This window comes from Lutjanus erythropterus, chromosome 9, assembly GCF_056507025.1.
Source record: "Lutjanus erythropterus isolate fLutEry1 chromosome 9, fLutEry1.hap2, whole genome shotgun sequence".
Lineage (NCBI taxonomy): Eukaryota > Metazoa > Chordata > Actinopteri > Lutjaniformes > Lutjanidae > Lutjanus > Lutjanus erythropterus.
In genome coordinates this window covers 22,900,451-22,921,579 of record NC_139325.1, presented here as the reverse complement: position 1 = coordinate 22,921,579, position 21,129 = coordinate 22,900,451, and the positions used below count along the sequence as shown (strand labels likewise).

Below are 21,129 nucleotides of genomic sequence, written 5' to 3'. Positions count from 1 at the left end.
ATGGACACAAATACATCAAAAATGGACATGTCATTAAATGTATTTAAATAAAATATAAAATACTAGTATGGAAAGTAAGAAGTCACTCATTAGAGTGCAGATCACCACCAGGCAACCTGTAAAGAATACCTGGATGTAACCACTTTGTAATCAACATTTTAATCAATAACTTGAATTTAATTACATATTTGTCTCAGTAACTGTAATGGATTATTACATTTATAAATGTAACCAAACTGTGACAGTTTCACAATGTTAACCACACGTTTAACATGATGTAACGTACGTCATGTGACTTACATCATATACTTAAGGTCCACTACTCTTGACGCTGGTACAACAGTGTTTTGGGAGTCATTGACAATCAAGGGGAAAAAAGTAAAATAACCCAGAAGTGAAAAGAAATACTGCCCATTCCTGCTTACAGGCATCCAGCCACTGTTTGAAGCAGTGACATTTATCAAGAACAAAGCAAACAGGCAGTTTTTATGTCTCAAACAGAGGACTGTCCATTCTCAGTCTGTCCTGTGAAGTTTGCTCCCTCGTGCTCTCTGAAGAGGAGACTGTTTTCGTCTGGCCTGAGGCTGTGTGAAGAGGCTAAATGGTGGCTGTTTTTCTGCACTGCTGCCTACTTTAAGAGTCTCAGTGTCATGTGGAGCTGGCGGGAGATGTCCCAAGGCCCTGTGGGTCCACACAGAGCCGCTCTGTCCCTGGTCACTGACAGGGAAACAAAGGGCCAGCTGTGGGCCGGCCCACTTTATTCTGTCCCGGATCACCGCTTTTCCCGTCAGTCGCCGTCAGACTCTCTGTGCGGCTCTCACTCCCTCTTCTGGCGGGGTGATCTCAAGCTGAGTGCCAGGGTTCCTATGCAGTATGGAAAAGTATGGGATTTCCAGGCCTGGATAAGGGTGCAAACAAGAAAATAGAGTATGAAAAAAAATTGCGTTTCCAGATTATTGCCCCTATTCTGTTTTGTACAGAGGTGGCCAATGTTCACACATTCTGTAATCAAGTAGAATTACTACTAGAGAATCATGTTTTTTCTGTTATTCCATCCATTTAGGTTGATGCCAGTCTTGATGTTGGGAAGGAGGTGCACAATGATTCAAAATAAAAATAATCGATAATACTCCTCAAATGCATAATAACTAAAGTAACAAGCCTGTTTTGAAAATGTAAGTACTGGAAACTACATATATATGTGTTAAAATGCAGGGAGTAAAAATAAAAAGTAAAAAAAAAAAATGTAAATATTCAAGTAAAATACAGATTCCTGAAAACTCTACTCAAGTACAGCAACAAAGTATTTGTACTTAATTACTCTCTGGTTTTCTAAGATATAAAAATCTGAATTTCTAAAAATAAATGGATCATAAAAGCAGTGTTTTCGACGGTGTTTGGAGCAGGCAAAATGTTAGAGAGTGCATACGTGCGTACTAAACAGCTCCGTCCCAAGTGTCTTATAACTGCAAATCACGACATGTACCACCAAATTAGTCGGAAAGACAATGCTGCAGTGTCTTTGAATTGCATACACACAATAATGTACAGTTTTAGCATCGCAGCATGAACCACTGAACCTTTCTGGGTTTGGAGTTGATAGATTTGTATGAGCTGCAGTAACTAGCCGCAGTCATCTGGTAATTATTTGGCAACGTCATAGTTTAACAGTCTGACTTTATAAACTTGTATTTACATAATTTTGTTCAAACATATACAAACCCTCAGACGGCCTTAATCAGGACACGCTCTAGTGTAAACTGAAATCCATTACAAAGGAGAAAATTTAAAAAAAGATAAAGGATGAGATTGTACACAGCAGACATCCATTTATACAAGTACACATAGTAATTAAATAAAATTAGAATGACGAATTGTCAGAGGGCAGTTTACAAAGATAATCCATAAGGATGGCATTGCAGAGATAAATACATCTGCTTAACAGCATCTTAAACTGAACTGGTGCCGAGATAAAAAAAAAAATGTGATGGCATTCCATATCACTGAACATCTGTTAATTAATCCAAATCGTAGTTGGGATGTTCGACAGACAAATGGCCTGAGTTTCTAGTTATTTCAAGTGGAATAATTATGGGATTGATGATTGAAAGAATACAAATCATAGAAATATGGAGGAAGAGTGCAAAGAACCATATATTATCAAAGCAATTTGTAGCTGGCTGACTTGATAAACTCTGATGGTGCCTGAATGAAAAAATAAATTAAAAAAAAAAGTTTATAAATGGAATACTGAGAATTCTGGAAATTAAGTTCTGATACATAAAGTGTATATGAATCCTGGAGTGTGTTTGTTGGTGTACTATGTCTCATTTGAGTGCATCCTCTTAAAAAAAATAGGCCAGGAGGTTTTACAACAATGTATAGAGATGATGTGTAAAACGAGGTTAACAGAGGGGATATGAGTGATGAGCTAATGGAAAGAAAACTAGCTGTCAGGTTTATCCGGGGCAGCATGTGATCAATATTTGCTGCGACATATTGTGAGCTGATGTCAGATATGTGAGGAGGTAAGTATGTCAGTCGGTCAGTGTGTCTACTAACTTCTCCCTTGTGATTGTTTCTCCCTCTTTTGCCTCGTCTGTCCCTCTCTCCTGCTGTTTTTTTTTTCCTCCTGTCATCCTTTCTCACTCTCCCCGTCACTCACGTTGGCCTGCCAGGCTCTCAGCGACTTCTGCTCAGACCCCAACACGTTCGTCCTCAACTCCACCCACTTCAACACTGGGACCAGCTCAGGTACAGTATCAGTCTGTCCCTGTACATACTGGATGTTTTCCATTTCTGCACTGCACTTGATTTACCTCCCTACAGCGCTTACATCAGCACAATCTCATGATGAATGATAAATGTTCCCACATCTTTTCTATTGTCACTGATCTGCTGTGCACTGGTGTTTTGTGGCCATTCAGATGTGTTGGATTATTACCTGACCTGCAGCAGGCGCATGAACAGTCCGTTCCAGCAGGTAATGTGACCTCTGTTAGTCACATGTCTTATGTATATAACACTGCAGGCACTCAGCTGACACTTTCACCCTCATTGATTTAAAGTAAGTGAGCAGATTGTGTGTCAGACGTGTTCAAGGCCGGTTAAGGACAAAGTCTTTGAGGACAGGATGCACAGCTGTTGCTGCGTGCCCTGTCCTTACATGATTAGAGCTACACTTTATGCATATTAATGGTATAATTTGAGGAATCATGCAAAATAAAAGTGCTTAACTCCACTGACTTGTTGACTTCAGCTGCTGACCCAGTCACAGAGGGCACTGTCCAACATTCACACACACCTCTCCAGTCTGGACAGAAATGCTCTCACACAGTTCCCCAAAGCTGAGGTATGTTTTCACGTATAACTACGCATCTTAGGAAAGGCTTTTCTGCAGTTTTTTTTTTTTCCCGTGATTTCTCTAAGTTGATGCAATTTTTCATCATTGCAGAAATCACTCAGGGAGGTTCAGCAGATACTCAACTCCACAGAGGGCAACTTTCATCAGCTGGTGGCACTACTAAACTGCCGAGGGCTTAATAAGGTAAACCACAATGCAGTGCAGGAATATAGCACCTGTACTAATGAGCACTTTCTTCTTACTTTCTTGCTTACTTTTTCTTACTAGAAAGAAAATAGGTCATGCATGAAACTGCTGGTCTGTGGATTATCTTGAGTAACTGAGTAATGATCTCTGGAAAGTGACATTGCTGTTGAGTTTTTCAAATGTATTTTTTTTTGGCACCAAGTGCCATTTAGTCCAAAAAAAGTTTTCCAAAAATCTGCAACTCACACCCAAAAAATCTAGATAGATAAATAGCACTTCAAGTAAAAAGTTAAATATATATTTTGGATTTTTAGGTCACCTGTCCCTTTAACAGAAAATAAATAACTATGATGGTAGACAGTGCTTGTGAATTAGTAACTTCACTGGCAAGTTGTTATTATACCAAATGAGTGCATCTTTATTCTCATTGATATATTTATCTATTTTCTTTTAGGACTACATCGACTCTTTGAAAGGCCTGTGCTATGATGGGATGGAGGGATTGCTCTACCTCTCCCTTTACTCTTTCCTCTCTGCTCTGGCCTTCACTGCCATCCTCTGCTCTCTGCCCGGTGCCTGGAGGAGCTTCCCCAGGTGAGCGACAGTGAGAGTATGGGTGTAGTGCATGTAGGGGTGAAACACTTACTGTTAATACAATAAAACCAAGATAAAATTCCAGATGATTAGGATTAGGCGTGCAACATGGGTTTGTTTGGAGCCAGTGAAAATACTGACATTGCAAAGAATGCCATTTCACATCACTGACAGATTTTAAATATTAACCTTGGTGAAATGATGTCAGTGTGTTCAGATCTTTTTGAATATTTTAGCACGTTTTAATACTACCACAATAATACTGAGAACCATAATTTTCATCAGTATAATGGTGATATGAAATTTTCATAGCATTTCGTCTGTAGTGCAGAGGTATAATTATTTTTATTTTTGTAACTGTTTCTATTAGTTTCTAATAAAAATAAGGTCAAGTAGGAAATGATTATTTTCATGAACTTACACCCATTTATACATGATGAATTGCTGAGCATTAACACTGCCAAAAGTAGCAAAAGAACAGGCTTGTGGAAGCCAATGGTGATTTATTTAAAGCTGAAGCTGCCGAAAAGCAACAAATCCATCTTGTCCCACAGTGTCAGCGATGAGATGTACTCCCCGGCTCCTCCAGTCACAACAAAATATGTGCAAACCATCCACATTCAGATAACGATTACAAAATGTTGTTGCTTGGCATACAACATGGAAAAATATTGGAGTGCATTTGAGATAGTTGGTTCAAATTTAGCTTTGAAAAATTTCAGATGAAAACTGGCATATGCAAAAGTCAGCACGCCTAGAAGGGTATACAGTAACTCTACAGCAGGGGTGGGTAATTACTTTTCATGGGGGGGGTACATGAGAAATTGTTCAGGCTGCTGAGGATCAAACACAAATGTGATAGAAAGTCCTAATAATGGCTGAATCTCTAATAATGGAATAATCAGAAGTGTTTCATAGGGGGCACACTGGCACATAGATGTCTCTGAGCTCATAGCTGGTTGATACTGTAATTCATTTCTGCTGTTGGTCACTTTTTCTGAATTTCCATGTGATAAATTGTGGGTTCATTATTTTTGTTGGCAGGTTCCAACAGTTTTACAGTATGCAGTGCATGCAGGATACAAGCAACAGTAGAAGAAGAACAATCTAATGATTGTACAGCATGGAGTGAATAAAGTTACACCTGAATATAAAAGATACAGTTCATGGTGCGTGCGTGCCCCATGAACTGAGGCTGTGAGTCCTCTGCAGTGACCTTCGATTCAACTCTCTCTCTCTCCCCTGTTTCCTGTCTTCTCTACAGCTGTCCTATCATAATAAAGGCACAAAAGCCCAACAAATATGCTTAAAAAAGATATAGTTCATTGTCATTGCCAATGAATACAGCACTAACCCCTTTCAGAATAAAGGTCCAGTAACGGTCTAATGGTGAGAAAAATACTGACTGTCTTTATTAGATTTTAACTGCAATATTTCAAAGTGCCTATCAGTAGACCAGATCCGGTCCCCGGGCTGTATTTTGCACAGATCTGTGCTACAGCATAACATGATAATAGCAGGAGGTTTGGCTTTTCTCAACCCACTTCAAGGAGAATTAAATTCCTTTTTTTTTTTGCAAACAGTTTAAAATTCAGGAGTTTGGTAGCAGTGACACAGGTTTGTTAGATCTGCAAGGAGCCAATATGGAGCAGGTACTTAGTTCCAGGTATGCTGAAATCTACAAGAACCTTCTTCAGATGTCATTCGCTAACAACAAGATTAATGCTACTTGTGCAGAAGTTCTGTATATAACTTCATATGTTTTGTGATGACCTTTTGTGGATAAATACATATTTTTTACCTACAAAGTGTGCATCAATACCTTTATTTTCTTGAAATATTAGTGTCTAGGGCTGCAGCTATATGCAAGTATGACACAGATGCAACTAGGGCAGCACAATTAATCGAAAATATTATTGAAATTGCAATATGACCAAGTGCAATATCCAAATTGCAGAAGCTGCAATTTATTGATACAGGAAGAATTTGTGACAGAACAGCATTGTAATGTAGCACTGCCATGCTGCAGAGATGCCCTGGCTTACAAATCTTGTTGTTCAGATGTTTGTTTGGTTCAAATTCTATCATCATGATTTTAAGTTTTTTTTCAGAGAAAATTAAAGTTTTATGCAAAAACTACGATTCCCACTAATTGTCACTCATATCACAATCACAATATCAGTCACAATAATCACAAAATTATTTAATTTTGTCCATATTGTGTAGCCCTATTAGCATCTAACAAATCATGAGCAAGACAATAAATGGAGCTGTCTTGTAAGATGTCTTTTACTTAAATATATATATATATATAGTTATATATAAATAAGGAACAATAACAGAATAGTGTATAAAGACCCAATGGTCCTCAGCATTTCTCTGCTCACACATGTCCTTCTCTGTCTCTTTCATGGACAACGACAGTGAGTCAGAGGAATACGAAGACTCGGACAGCGAGAGTGAGGACCCCTTCACCTCCCATCAGGCACGTAGACAGACGGCCTCGGGGTCTCAGCGAGGGGCCATGGCCCCCTTCTATAATTACCCGGGGGCCGGGTGGACACCCCCCTTTTCTAGCGCGCCGCCCCTCCCGTGAGTAACACAGACACACAGACACAAAGACAGACAGACAGACAGAACGCCCCAGATGTTGCAGGAGCTCTAGGAGGAGACGGTTGCTCATAGATACAGTTCATGTTTCTGTGTCGAGATCTGTAACTATGAGCAACTTTTAAACTAAGGGGTTGTAAAAAGTCCAGGATGTAGTGTGCCAATACAGAGTAAACAACACACAGAGACTGAGCATTATTGAGACATTTTTGACAGACACATAGTCTTTTTTTGTGCAGACTTTCAGCTTTAAATCACATGATTCCCCCTCAGAACAGTTATGAGAACAGTTATTATTATATATTGATGCCATATATAACAGATGCTGGACACAATACACACTTATCTTAGTGTGGAAGTGCAGTGTAGTCAGCTAGGCTCACACACTTTTGTCCAGAGTCATGTAGGATTAGTCCAAATCTCCACAGAGCAGTCAGGTTAAGCACATGCATTGCAGACAGACACACAGACAGGTCAATATGGACTCCAGTGTAGGCAGAGAAACAGACACAACTCCAGAGGTCTGTCTGTCTGTCTGTGTGTCTGTCTATCCGTCTGTCGAGTGTTTCCGGACAGACGATGTAGGCCGCTCGGTCATTTTCACAGATCTTGTCTCAAATGGCGTCCTGTCTCCTAAACAGCAGTAGACTACTGCTGAGTTGGGGGGAGGGTGTCATTGACGAGGCCGCGCTCGTAAAAACTCCGGCGATGTGAAGCTCAGGTTCACTGTAGGTAACCCCCACCCAGCACCACCACCCCCCCACCCTCCTGCATCACTCTCATCTGTCTCCTCACTGTGGTGTCCCAAACCTCTGCAGTTATTTCTCTGGATCTGTCCTCGCTGCTTTTCTCTTTATCAGACCACCTCAGGGTTTCTGTGGGTCCTCAAAAACCCTTAAAAAAATCAATTGTCTGAATTTTAGGCCTTAAAATGCCTTAAAACAATTTTTGACAGGTCTTAAACACTGATTGGATTAAGAAATTAACATTAGCCTACATTCATAAAGTTACATTAACTTCACTCTTGCTTTCAAATGTGTCTTGGGGAAGAATTTGTATTGATCACACTGTAACAACTACAAAACAAAACACTGAACCAATAACAAACTGGTGCAGACCGGTCAGAATTTATCAGAGCACACCCACCTATGCGTGATACAATGTAGTATTTCGGCTAACGTGACACCGCCTCTCATAAAAAATAGCTACTTTTAGAAGTTGTAAGTTAAAAATATTTCTGTTAATGTTATATTTAACTAATATGGGTAAGTGCAAGTTCAGCAGCTCAAGCACATTGAGTTCTTGGTTAAAGACTGCTGAAAATAAAAAAATTGAAGCTAGATGCACCTTGTGCAAGAAAACATTAAAATTAGGATCAGTTTGGATTTATGTCAACATTAAAAGCTGCTGTGGACTTTGAATTATTTAATTTCCTTTGCAAGTAGGTGACCCTTCCTATGTCCAGCCCCTTTTGGAACCTCAGTCAAGTTTCCTCAGTTTCCTGTCCTGTTTCCTGTACTCAGATCTGCTCTGCACTGGGCTCATCTATGTTGAGAAGAAAACAAAATTTTGAAGATGTTGAAAGATATTTCTGAGTAACCTGTAAAAGCGACATATATAATCACATCTAAAGTTAACTAATTTTAGCAAAGTTCTACTAACTAGTAGGGCTGATTATCATTTAAGTCCCAGTACCCATAAAGTCAGTGCCATACCATTTTTTCTACTTTCACTTGTTTAAATAAGTTTTGATACTACTTGGGCTATTTCGATCTTTATTTTAAAGGCATTGTGTACCGATACGCAGCCCAGCAAAATAGCAATTAAATCTTTATAAACTGTGAACTAGCTGTGTGATAACTAATGTTAGCAAAATGTTTGCTAACTAGTTAACTAATCTACATTAACTGTTAGCTAGCTGGTTATATGTGATAGCCAATGTTAGCAAAACAGTAGCTAACTAGCCAACTAATCTATATTAATCATTAGATAGTTAGTTAGCTAGCATTTTGCTAACATTAGCTCACTTAAGATGTGAATATATGTCACTTTTACAGGTGTTCCAGCAACATCTTTCACTGTCTTCAAAATTTGGTTTACTTTTTGAAATAGACAAGTCTACCACATAGCAAATCTAAGTAACCTACGGGAAACAGGAAAAGAGAAAATTGACCAAGGTTCTGAAAGGGGCGGGGCATAGGAAGAGTCAGTTATGGGACTCAGATTGTCTCTCATATACTTCGCACTTTTTTCGCCCGTATGGTCATGAAATATGTCTTAAATTGCATTCATAATGATCTTTAAAAAAATCTTTAAAAGTCTTTTTTGTTCAACTTGGTAAAACCTGGAGAAACCCTGCACCTTCTCCCTTTTTGGTTTACCCTCTTTCTCGCTCTCAGTTTTCTCATCTTATTAAGTTTTCTTCCCTTTCTCCCTCACTGGTGTTTCCAAGCTTAGTTAGAGCTCTGAGAAACCTAATCCTGGACTATATAACTTTCTATTCTGATCATCTTGACTGCTCCCATATCTAATATTAACTCGAAAAATAAAATACAAGGACACTGAATAAAGTCAACTGTCAAGGCTCAGAAACTCAGCCAGCGCTAAAAATACAGTCCACTCCTCTTAAATGGAATCTGCTCGGGATTGCTTTAAAAGCTTTCTGGGGTTTATCGTGCAGATAAACAGATTCATTAGGAAAACAACATTGCAGCTGAAATGGGACTGGTGGTGAGTCACACCCAGCTCTAAATGCATGTAATTGCAGATTATTGTATAAATCCTGCAGTGCATCATCAGTCAGGAGTGGTCTGTATGCCTCATACTACTAATACCTACTAGTCAAACTGAGTGCTGTGTTTTTCCGCACTATATTTCTAACCGCTCTCTCTCCTTCTTTCCTGTTACCTGTCCTTGGGTCCCCGTCACCCCGCGGCCCTCTGCTCCCCTCTGTCTTTCTCAATGTGTCTCATCCCTGTTTCCCTCTCTTCTTCATCCTTCCATTCCTCTTCCTCCTCCTCCTCTCCCTCTCTCTTCTGTCCTTGTCTCTATTTCTATCTCTATACAGGACTCCAAACGTTTCCTCCAATGGCAACCCTGGCTATGAGAGCCTCCCCTTGACTGACAGGCAGTCCCCACCCCCCTCTGTGAGTTCCTCTGTACTTGTGACGCCATCGCAATCTGTGCCATTTTATCATTGCTGCTGTTAGTGCACACGCTCGCTTTAATTACCAGTAACAAACGGACTAACATGGTACCTCGCAGGACCCTGTGGGCTGGCCTTTTCTTCTTTTTGAAGCTTCAAATAACATGCACAAAATATAAGAGAATTTACATATTTACCAATTAACTTGTGCATAACTCTTTGTTACTAACATAAATCTGAGAGCTCTTCATGTTTTATTTTCACTATCTGACCACTTTACAGAGCACCTTTCATCTCAGTGCGAAACTTCATTATTGACCTCTGAAACCCCTGACTCAAGGGTCACTTACTGGGTTTTTTGGTACAACCTTCAATCATATCTCATTGGATGACCATGAGATTATAATTATAAAATGACCGCTTTTCCAGTAGCTATCGTCATGACAACTGAACAAACTCCATCCACTGAGGGAGACCATGAGATGCAGTTGAAAGCTTCAGTAACAGTGAGTAAGAGGACCTTGACGCTGATTTTTTTTTTTTTTTTTTACTTGTTTGTTACTTTTCGAGAAGATAAAAATTAAAATTAAAAGCTCCTTTAAATTCAGTGTCTTTATTCTTCTTATGTCACTGTTTTGTCAGTGAGGGAAAAAAAGACAGAAGGGTCATTACATCATTATTTAACAGTTTCACCCCCTCAATAAAGTATTACTGACTCTGATACCAGTGTTCTAATTCTCTGCTTGGTGCTCAGTGCTTATTGAAGATACATAGAGAAGCACACTGCAACCCGACATATGTGCATCATACAAGCTTTGAGGAAGAAATGACTCTACCAAAAGAAGAACACAGAGAATTGTGACAGATTTTTTCAGTGACTGAAAAAAAAGTGACTGAATGTCTCCAAATACTGTCCACAGGTGATGAGGCATACTTTACTACTATGCTACTATACTTTACAGGGCTCATGATGAGTCAAATTAAAATGCTCATGATGGCAAATATAAGAGAGTTGCAATTTAAGTGTCCCTTGAAAATACTGAGTTTAGGATAATTAAATATTTTTTAGCAAAATCTGTAAACTTCCTTCCTTCTCTCTTCCTTTTATTTAGATCCAGAGGCTGCTTTATCATTATTGACAGGGCTTCATGTATTCAAATGAAACATTTCCAAACCTCTTAATGATACTTGTGCATTAGTAGGCTATAAACTTAATCCTTAGCCATAAAACAACAGGCACGCTATATTGTATATAACATTAGCTATTATTAGCCCTCTCAGTTATTATAAAGCAGCCTCTGGATCAAATTGTTGACAGTATTTAGTGATCCTAAACTCAGTTTTCACAGGACACTTCACTTGCAACTTAGCATTTTAATTTGACTCATCATGCGCCCTGTACCTCCTCCTAATGCTAACATTAGGTAAATGTAATGGTATGTTATTCTCTTAAATGTGTTTCTTCATCAAAGGTTGTATGATATAGTTTGCTTCTCCATGCATCTCCTGTAAGCTTAAATAGATACCAAAGTTTGTCACCAAGCAAAGCATTTTAAAATTGATTTGATGTAATGACTCTTTTTCAGTTTCCTTGTTTTTCACTTGACAAACAAATACAAATTTTAAGCCCCCCTCACAAGCTTTTTTCTTTCAGTTGAATCTCATGGTCTTCCTCATCAGATTGAGTTTTGAGTTGTAATGCCCGCCTCAGCCTGGCATCGTCAGACTAACTGCAGGAGCAAATGAAAACATGAGCTCGGCAGGTTCGTCTGGTTCCCAGGCTACCCCTCCTCCGTAAATGACTACAGTTTATCACAAATTCACAGTTGCATGATGCCAATTTGATGCAGCTGAAACCTCGGGAAAACTAGTAAGTGCGACATTACCTTGGGGTAATTGTTGGGAGGTCAAAATAATGAACACTTTTAGAACTGCATTACAGACTTCTTAACAGCCTGCAAGCAGTAACCTTTGAAGAGAGAATCACTGAAGAGAGTTTCATTGTTTTTTTTTTTTGAAAAATGTGAAATTCTGCAGAGATGTATCAAAACCTGTTGGTCAGATAGTGAGAAAAAAATGTGCTGTCAGCAACTCTGGATCTCTTGATGAGCTGATCTTCTCATGCGAGAATAATAAATTTTGTTCTCATCTCTTTTCTTTTTCTCTCAACACACCTTCGGACCATCTCAACCTTTCTTCTGTCGGCTGCCATCGTCTGCTTCCGGATGTACAGTACTCTCCCAGCATGCTGACTGGTTACGGGGGAAGTCAATCACACCCCAATCCTGCCCATTCGCGGAACCTGTATTCACGTTGATTATTATTTTTTTGTTAGGAAATGTATAGAAAAAAAAATGTTTAGTTTTCATATGAATGGACACTTTACTGAAATGAAAAAGAAACTAATCTAAATACAATGAATGCTAGGTGTGAATTCAAAGTGCGTAACGTCAGTACCACTGAATACTACTATTATGAGAAGCACTTAAAAAGAAAGAAACAGGTCTGAACGAACTGTTGATCTAAGCAACAGTGGTCATGCTGGTAGGATTGTTGTGCAAAGCTATGAACCAAGTTGGTCCACTTGGTCTAAATTCTTTCCCCCTTGTCTGTCCAAACTCTGTGTAAACTGTGAACAGTGGTGAGGCAAGTCAGAATGGTATTGACGTTACTACGTTGTAGTTTTATATTCTTAAATGTATCAGTACCACCAATTTATTTTTAAGTTTTTATATAAATATTGTTGTAGAAAAGCACTGGCACGTAGCAACAAGACACATTTTTTTCTGTGAATGGTTATGCAGTCCCCTCACTTGGTATCATTTTTTTTTTATTACTTTTTATAGGTGGCGCTTCTGTATTTTCCTTGTATTACCTTATGATATTCTGTATATCTCACTGTCTATAATATCTGAATAATCATGAACCTTTGCTCTTAAAAAAAAAAATACTTGAGGGCTACAAAGACCCTGTTTTAAATGATCGAATGGAGAAATACAACTGCCACTCAAGTCTTCAGAGTGGAGAACTACAAATCCCATGCAATGACAGCAGGTACATAGCAATATGATTCTTGCTACTGGTGCTGCAGTAGCCCTACCGTAACTAGCAATAATACCTATGTATAGCATTGGGTTTCTGAGATCTCTCCAAGATGTTTTGTGTATATATGGTATGGTATGTTGGAGATTTCATTGAATCCCCCGTCCTTGCCAACTGACCTTGTTAACCCTTGAATTGAGTTTGTATGGTTATCAATGCTCCTTTTGAATGGCATCCTTTTACACTCAAGAGTCTAATATAAATAAAAATAACTTCAATAACCTTCAGCTCGTGTCTACAAGTCGATGTGAATAACAGACACACACAGCATGCTTTACAACGGATTCATACTCAAAACAGGAGGTCAAAGTTTAATATAAATAAGCTTCAACATTATGAACCTCTGAGCTTAGGTTTACGTGTGAGTTAGTCACTAGAGTGTACCAGAGGCAGTCTTCCTATTCTTTTGGATATGCATAGATCAATAGGAGAGACAGAATACAAACATAAAGGTTACATACAGTCACAGATCCAGTGTTTTTGCATGTTTCACTCATTTAAACAAGAATAGTATTTTATATCTGTGCAAACGTTCCTTTTAGATTTGAAATAAAGTGATCGTCCTAACTTCCCTGCAGCCACTGACTTTCATTCATGACAGCTGTGTGAGACTCAGACTGTAGAGACGTGAACCCTGGCGGAGATGGATAATCCATCATAATCAAAATCATATCTGTTTTTATTTTATCTTCACTACTTAGTTACTGTGTGGGTTCAGCTGCAACAGTGCTTTGGCATAAACAACAGGAGGTTCAGATGTTCATTATTACTGATCTCAGCCATATTTCAAGCCTCTGCAAGTTGAGTTTTTATACTAAAGCTAAACGAAAGGAAAACAAAGACTGCCTGGATGATTAAAAAAAAAAAAACACGTCACAGGGACTGATTGGATTATTTGAAGTGGGGCTGTATGAGGTACTCATTGATAGTCATTGTATTACCAACAGTTGAAGCTGGAGAAGCAGTGAGGGGCACCAGCATGGAAGCTACATAATGTGGACAGGGACAGTAACAAAACATGACTTAAAAAATGTCCACCTAAAAAAACAAATGCCAGTTCAAGTGTATGCTACAGTTAGAATATTTTCATTGCTTAACTTTGCTGTCAGACAGCTTTTCCAATGGGAAACCACTGTTACATAAGGAAAATATTGCTCTCTACAAACCAGCCAAACTCAATAAACAAAATCAGTCATTTTACCTCACAGAACATGGGAGATGCAGTCTACTGCGGCCTTTAATTGCTTAGTTTGTTTGTTGTTGTTGTTTGACTCTGGTGAATCCAAAATAAACTTTTAAAACACCAAACAGACACAGTAACACAAACAAACTAACAGATCAAGGCAGTGATAGACAAGCAACTCCTGTGTTCTGAACAGTAAAGTTATGGATTTTGCCTCTGGAGTTTGGTTGGTTTGGAGAGAGCGATATTTGGTTTATATAACAGCAGTTTCAAACTGTGAAAGTATTCTACAATTTTTTAGGTGGACCTTTTTAAGTTGCTAAAATACTTTCTGTCCATAGCAGTTCATTGCTTAGCTTTTGTGCTGGTTGTCCTCTTTGCTTCTCATAACTGGGGGCCTGACAATCACCATCTACTGCAGCTAATACACTTACTATTGATAAGGTGATATCAATAAGTGCTTCATACAACTCCACATCAAATAATCCAAACTATCCCTTACAAAAAATCTAAAAGAAAATGCCCAAAACATCATGGTAAATGGACAAAAACATGCAAAGACACTGGCAGTCCTTCGACCCCTCACCAGGTGATGCCTTCACAGTACCTGTGCCTGTACGAGCACACACAAAGAGAAACAGTGCTAACAAATCTAACTCTGCAGTGCATAGAAAGTTTACAACAAAAGGTCTTGGGAAGAGATGGTGCTCTCAGCCGCTGCTTGATGGATGTTGAAATGATCATCATGTACGTATAGTACACACTGAACTAATTTTGGCGACTCAGTCGTCAAAGTCTTGAATGATGATATCTAATGTAAATTCAGTCGAATCATTTTCATCTCTGTGATGTTTTAGTAATCAGAGTAGTCCAGTTATTGCAGATGGTTTTTCATGCGCAAACTTCCTACCACAAAACAGTGAAAGTTCAGTCATATGTCACAACTCAAGTATCATCAAACTAGCCCACATTTGCCTCAAACTGTGTTAGCTTGGATGCACCTTCCCAGTGTTAAAACAAAGGTACCAGGAGCACAACAACGCAGATACATGGGTCATATCAGAGCAACAGCTGTTACAATCAGAACAGTTCTTCATGTCAGGAGTAAGACGCCCGTCTCTGCTTTTCTTTGGGATTTCCTCTGTGTGTCTGTGTGGAGATATTTATGTATTTTAGTGCATTCCCTGAAGAGGTTTCTGTAATGAGGTGTTTGTTTTAAAAAAAAAATGTCTGTCATTTTCCCAGAGGAGTTTTTTTTTCCATGCTGTTTAACGGTATGTCCTGTCCCAAGGCATCATTTCTTGGGGTTGTCAGAGTTCAGCCATGAACCGTCCTCCTCTACTTCCCGCCGGACAACCAGGAGCATCTCCGCCACGTCCTGAGAAAGCTGTTCGCTGAGAAATGTGCTGAAAGAGGCGCAATGACGACAGACGAGAACAGGTTAGAATAAGTGAGGACATAGACAGAGGACAGATTACTCCAGTGCAGCATTATAACACAAACAAACAGTGAGGTAAGCCCCATGTGACCACTCATATGGCATGACTCACTCGCTGAGGCAGAGTTCAACAAGCAGCACACAAAAGCCAAGTTTTGATGTAATTCAGTGCAGACACAAACACACACACACACACACACACACACACACACACACACACACACACACACACACACACACACACACACACAGAGATTACAACTACTACTACATGCCTGCAAACATTTTGTAGATGCAACTGCACATTCTTACCGTAGTTCTGCTTCTCCCCCAATACAGACAGGACTCTTCAGTTTGGAGTCCAGATTGTAGTACTGTCCATTCACTTGCCGAACCGCGAGCCAGTGCCGCCTTCGGAGTGGGAGGGACACGATCCCCAGAGATACTCGTGATGGGACATTGAGAATAAAACCCTGAACCTTTGACATGCAAAGACTCTGAACCGTCCTGTGGGAGAGATATTGAGATGTAGATGTAAGAGATATTCTTAGTAATCTGTGTTCAGTACTTTCAGGAGATGTATCATGATGAACTGTTGCATTAGAGTTGGTAGCACCTGACCTCAACCTGACTCATCTACTTCTGCTGCACTTCTGACTTCCTAAATTTCCCACAATAAAATCCTAATTTTTACATGGGACTGAAAATGGTTAAAGGGATAGTTTGGAGTTTTCAAACTCAGATTGTATAAGGTACATTTCTGTAAGTCTATTGCCTACAGTAGATGGTGGCCTGCATGCCCCCAGTTTGGAGAAGCAGCAGTAGTACCAGTGCAGGAAGCTAAGCGACGTACTAATGTGGACAGGGTCAGTAGCAAAACATATTTTAGGCTCCTATAAGTTAGTGTATGCTATATTTAGGATATCTTCACCACTTTACCTTCCCATTAGACAGCCTTTTCTGACGATAAACTGCTGTTATACAAGCCAAATATGCCTCTCTCCAAAGCCATCAAACTCCTTTGGCAAAAAGTATTTTTACCTCACAGAAGACAGGAGTTGCTGGTCTATCGCTGTCAATAGCAACAACAGCAACAAACCAAACTAACCGACTGAAGCAGCACTCATCCTGCAACTTCCATGTTTCTGGAGGTTAAATTATTGATATTGTCAGTCAAGTCTGGTTGGTTTGGAGAGAGTGACATCTGTCTTATGTAATGATGGTTTCCTGTTGGAAGAGGCAGTCTAATGGCAAAGTACAGAAGTGAAAATATTCTAAACATAATGTACATTTAAGTGGCTAAAATACATTTTGTTGCTGACCCCATCCTCTCTGCTTCTTCAAACTGCGAGTGTGCTGACCTCAGTCTACTGTAGTTAACTGTACACAGACTATGGATAAGTACATTGTACAACCCCACTTCAAATAATCCAAACTATCTGTACAACAGTGTAGATAAAACGTGAGATTCAGACTTCTTACTTACAGTGCAACATGATGGTCTAGTATTATGGTATCTCTGTCTTGTCTGTGAGTCTAAAAAGATGCATCTGTTCTTGGATTGCCTGACACAAAGAACTGATGCTTTGTGATATTCTGGGCAGCTTTTTAATCATCAAACTCCAAACAAACTTATTTATCTTTTGTCAGTCTCCAGTGGAAATGGGAGAACCAGCTGGACCAACTGACAAAACACAAGCCCAGAAATGCAAAATAATGTGTTTTGAGACGGGCTGTCCATTAAACACAAGTGATGCCTTTCAGATTTCAGTAATTCAACTCAAACATATCAGCCCAGCAAAGACTGAAGCTGCTGCTAAAATAAAGTTTCTAATCTCACAGGGCTAAGTGTGTCTCACCTGCGTTTGTCCCACCACACCGCAGCCAGTTCCCTGCTCTGTAGTGCCGCCATGATGACGTTGACATCATAGTTTCCTGTGCCTAACACTGAGCGATGAGGGTTCACCACACACTGTGGAGCCAGCCTGCAGAGAGGGAGCATTTTAAAGGAATTTTAAATCCACCTTGTCTCTGGTACAGCTCAGTTTTAAATGTGGCTATTGGCAGGCCTCTTTTGCCTCAACTGTTGGGAATCAGAGCTGCTCTGAAGTTCTTTTTTTGTATGAATATATTCACATCCTGTCAGGCCTGCCATCTATGGTGATTTAACTTGGATACAGCTGCCCTTCATTTGAATAAAACTTATTTGTTTATTACACCCAAGACAAAGTTTCTTTGAGGCAACAAGGCAATGGTCTGTTGAGCTCATGTTTTCATTTGCTCTGGTGGATACACATACTTCACATTTGTGACATTTGTGATTTGCTCTGGTGATGCCTGGCTCAGGTCACAGTCTTTCCAGCAGGAAATTCTTTAGCCTTGGTCATAACCTACCCAGATCATGACTTATCTTGTTTCGTAGTAAATTAAGTTAGTAAATGACGTTGTGAACAATAGCCACACTACATACAATGGCTTTTGCTATGTGACGCTAACTTCGTGGTCAGAAACGATGGGATATAACACAGTACTTTTTGGTTTTGGTGTGCCTTCCCCATTTAAACATTAGTCAGTGGAAGAGTTTTTCATCTCACACGCTGTTAAACAGCATTACTCCTGTATATGAAAGTAGGTCAGGCTGTGGACAACAACCTGAACATCCATATGCTTCTCCATAATTCAGTCACAAAGTGTTCTCTGTGCAAAGCTTTGGAGAAAAGCAAAATGTTTTGGGTTTTTTTCTGCCTGTTATTGAGCAGCAGGTTAGATGTTCAAAGGTATTTTTGTGAACCTTGGATGTCCAGCAGTCTACCTGAAATTGTAAAATATTCGCCTAAAGCAAAACCAAGACAGACCACTCCTCTCTACACTTCTTCTCTGCTACATTAAAGGGAAAATTCACCACTTTTCATGCGGAACAAAAAAAATTCCTTAGTTTGTGCTATATTGACCAAGAAAACTGAGTTATCCTTCTGCAAAATCTGTTGCTATTTCCTGTACCAGTGATGTCACAGTGGTGTAGTTGGTGTTAAGGGAGAACTACAGGCTATTTCAGCTTGGATTTACAGTCTTTGCATCTGGGTAGCCAGGTGGTGTGCTAGTTTAGTATTTTTGTCATGTAACACTATGTTTTGCAGCAACATGGGTGTTGACGTCAGGATAAATCAGCTTTCTTGGTCAGTGTTAGGGCTTTCCCTTTATAGTTGACCAAACCGTTTTTGTTTTTTTTTTTGATGAGATGAGGCTTCATCGACAAAGTTTTCATTAGTCAATTAGTTGCAGAAGAAAACAAACAAACTCCATTGGGGAACTGTGTTTTGCAACTTGCAACTCCAACACAGTGGGCTCAGGGACAAAATAGGCATGAAGTGGGAGAGAAATTAGTTTTTTTAGCAGGTTAATTTATAAGTATACATCATCCATTGTGTTGATAAGTCCACGACTATTTATTTTTGATTATTTGTGATGTTGGACGCTATTTATTCTTGTTTTAAAAAACAAGACTGTTGTGATGTCATACTGTTAGTATTGTTGTGAACAGATGGGTGGCTATATAACACTTGTAAATCAACATATTTAAAGACACATTATTACAGTTTTGTATTTCTTTGTAATGTAGCATAATAATGATTACGATCAACACTGACTAGACAGCCACACAAGAAGCAGTGAATTTTCCCATTAGCTATGGCAGACTGTGGCCAGCTCAGTTAACACTGATTCCACCTCCAGCAAACACTTGATCAGTCTAGACTAGGACTATGTTGATACGATATATATATCACGATACAGAGGTTGCGATTCAATATATTGTGATATACTGTGATACTGTAAACAAGGTGATATATTGCTATATTTCAGGAAGCCCATCATAGTAAAAACAACACACATAATATTTGAGTTAAAAAAGTTCAATGCTTTATGGCAACACTGCCACAATTTTTTTTGCATGCATCAAAAAACATCACGATATTGTGTTTTGAGAATCAATATAGTATCACAAAACATAATATCACAAAACTCGATATTTTTGATACTTTCTTACATCACAAAAAGTAACAGTGAAGATACAATCAGCAGCTGCACAGCAGGTTTTGATAGGGAATATTATGTAACCATGTAGTAATGCATGCAGTGCTGTGGTCATAAATGAGTCTAGGGGCCAATATCATGTCAGAGGACATATTTTTTGTGGCAACGCCCGTGTTGTCAACCAACGTGTTATTGGATTTACACTTTGCAAGTGCTTGTTGGTTGATGAAGGCAGTCAAAAATGTTTTTCTCCCTCTCTGAAACACACCGACAGGTTTTGAAAACGTTACCGTACCGTTTGCAGATATCATCGGCTGTCTCCTTGGTGAACACCCGCTCCTGGAGCACGTTGTTGAGTGCATGAATCGCGCACAGCTCCAATCGTTGCTTCTCATGAAACACTTCTCCTTCGCTCATACTAATGCTTTACCACACAGAGGAGAAGAAGAAGAAGAAGAAGAAGAAGAAGAAGAAGAAGGAGAAGAAGAAGAAGAAGAAACTCCGTTACAGAGTAAACATTAGCTACCATGTTAGCTAACACAGTTTGAAGTCCATTCAGGCTAACGATAACTTAAAAGTCGTTAGCTTTTCCTTACCGTAACGGAGGCTGGAGTGCGACAGCCTACTGATTATACTCTGGTTTGGTTGTAAAACAACGGGAAAGTTAAATATTATTAATCAACAATAGGTAAATGAAGCCACTGACCTGCTGATAAAGCGATTCCCAGTTAAAAAGATGCTGGAGTCTGACAGCTACATCCAGAAACCGGAAGCAGATCCGTTGTTTTTGTTGTGATGTTTTTATTGTGCGGCTGACACGCCCATTTACAGTATTCACAGCAGCACTGGAAAACGCAACGCTTTGAAACATATGTGATTTGTTTAGATGTTCAATTAAAAAATACTGTTAAAAAAACATATGTCATAATAACCACACAAACGTTTTCAATCCCGCAGAGTGTCAAGTCACATAGTGTGGACGTTATGTTGAAGCGCCCTCTAGTGCTCAGCCCGGGTATTGATGCTTCTGATGGCGGTGGTGATTTACACTATTTGGTATTAAACAGTGGGGAAAGGTATTAAGTACACTTACTGAAGTACCGTACTTAAGTACTAATTTTTAGTACTTAAGTACGGTACTTTTATTTTATAAATCGGACACTGAAAACAATCATGTCAATATTATGTACAGCATTACTTTTTCAACATCATGTGCAATATTACTTTTCAATATTATGTTCCCATTATGTTCATTAACATGTACAATATTACGTTCATTATCATGTGCAGCATGCCTTTCATTAACATGTACAATAATATGCGCATTATCATGTGAAATATTGTATTCACGATCATGTACAATATCCCAATCATTCATATGTATAATAATATGCTTAATATCATGTGAAATACTGTGTTCATTATCATGTAGAATATTGTGTTCATTAACGTGCAATATCCCATTATCATATAAA

At 39.1% G+C, this 21,129-nt stretch overlaps 2 protein-coding genes across 6 annotated transcripts in view; one reads left to right on the top strand and one right to left on the bottom strand.

The window, feature by feature from the left end:
• The window catches only part of ttyh1 (tweety family member 1), a 37,442-nt gene extending 24,214 nt beyond the window's left edge, over positions 1–13,228 (top strand). For 2 of the 4 annotated variants that reach the window (XM_084726650.1, XM_084726648.1), the window contains 8 exons: positions 2,679–2,754; positions 2,928–2,983; positions 3,260–3,352; positions 3,455–3,547; positions 4,005–4,144; positions 6,569–6,736; positions 9,822–9,900; positions 12,133–13,228. In XM_084726650.1, coding sequence (XP_084582776.1) covers positions 2,679–2,754; positions 2,928–2,983; positions 3,260–3,352; positions 3,455–3,547; positions 4,005–4,144; positions 6,569–6,736; positions 9,822–9,900; positions 12,133–12,216 — 789 coding nt within the window. In that variant the 3' untranslated portion in view covers positions 12,217–13,228. The remainder of the gene's footprint in view (positions 1–2,678; positions 2,755–2,927; positions 2,984–3,259; positions 3,353–3,454; positions 3,548–4,004; positions 4,145–6,568; positions 6,737–9,821; positions 9,901–12,132) is intronic. The other 2 variants (XM_084726652.1, XM_084726651.1) reach the window with 2 other exon arrangements.
• Positions 13,229–13,285: 57 nt separating this feature from the next.
• On the bottom strand, positions 13,286–20,544 carry josd2 (Josephin domain containing 2). Of its 2 annotated transcripts, none has more exons than XM_084726654.1 (5): positions 20,251–20,544; positions 19,950–20,078; positions 17,482–17,607; positions 15,935–16,129; positions 13,286–15,590 (listed from the first exon to the last, which is right to left on the bottom strand). In XM_084726654.1, exons 2-5 carry the CDS (start codon positions 20,069–20,071, stop codon positions 15,479–15,481), a joined length of 555 nt encoding a protein of 184 aa, XP_084582780.1. In that variant the 5' UTR covers positions 20,072–20,078; positions 20,251–20,544; the 3' UTR covers positions 13,286–15,478. The 2 variants fall into 2 exon arrangements, with proteins under 2 accessions (XP_084582780.1, XP_084582779.1); XM_084726653.1 differs by having other exon boundaries at positions 20,361–20,542.
• Positions 20,545–21,129: the final 585 nt, after the last annotated feature.

Excerpts from the sequence above, each read along its gene's own strand:
- josd2 (XM_084726654.1), bottom strand. The coding sequence starts at position 20,071 with ATGAGCGAAGGAGAAGTGTTTCATGAGAAGCAACGATTGGAGCTGTGC. Across the intron at positions 17,608-19,949 it reads GCCGATGATATCTGCAAACG|GCTGGCTCCACAGTGTGTGG; the intron begins GTACGGTAACGT and ends CCCTCTCTGCAG. Across the intron at positions 15,591-15,934 it reads GGGGGAGAAGCAGAACTACG|CACATTTCTCAGCGAACAGC; the intron begins GTAAGAATGTGC and ends CGCCTCTTTCAG.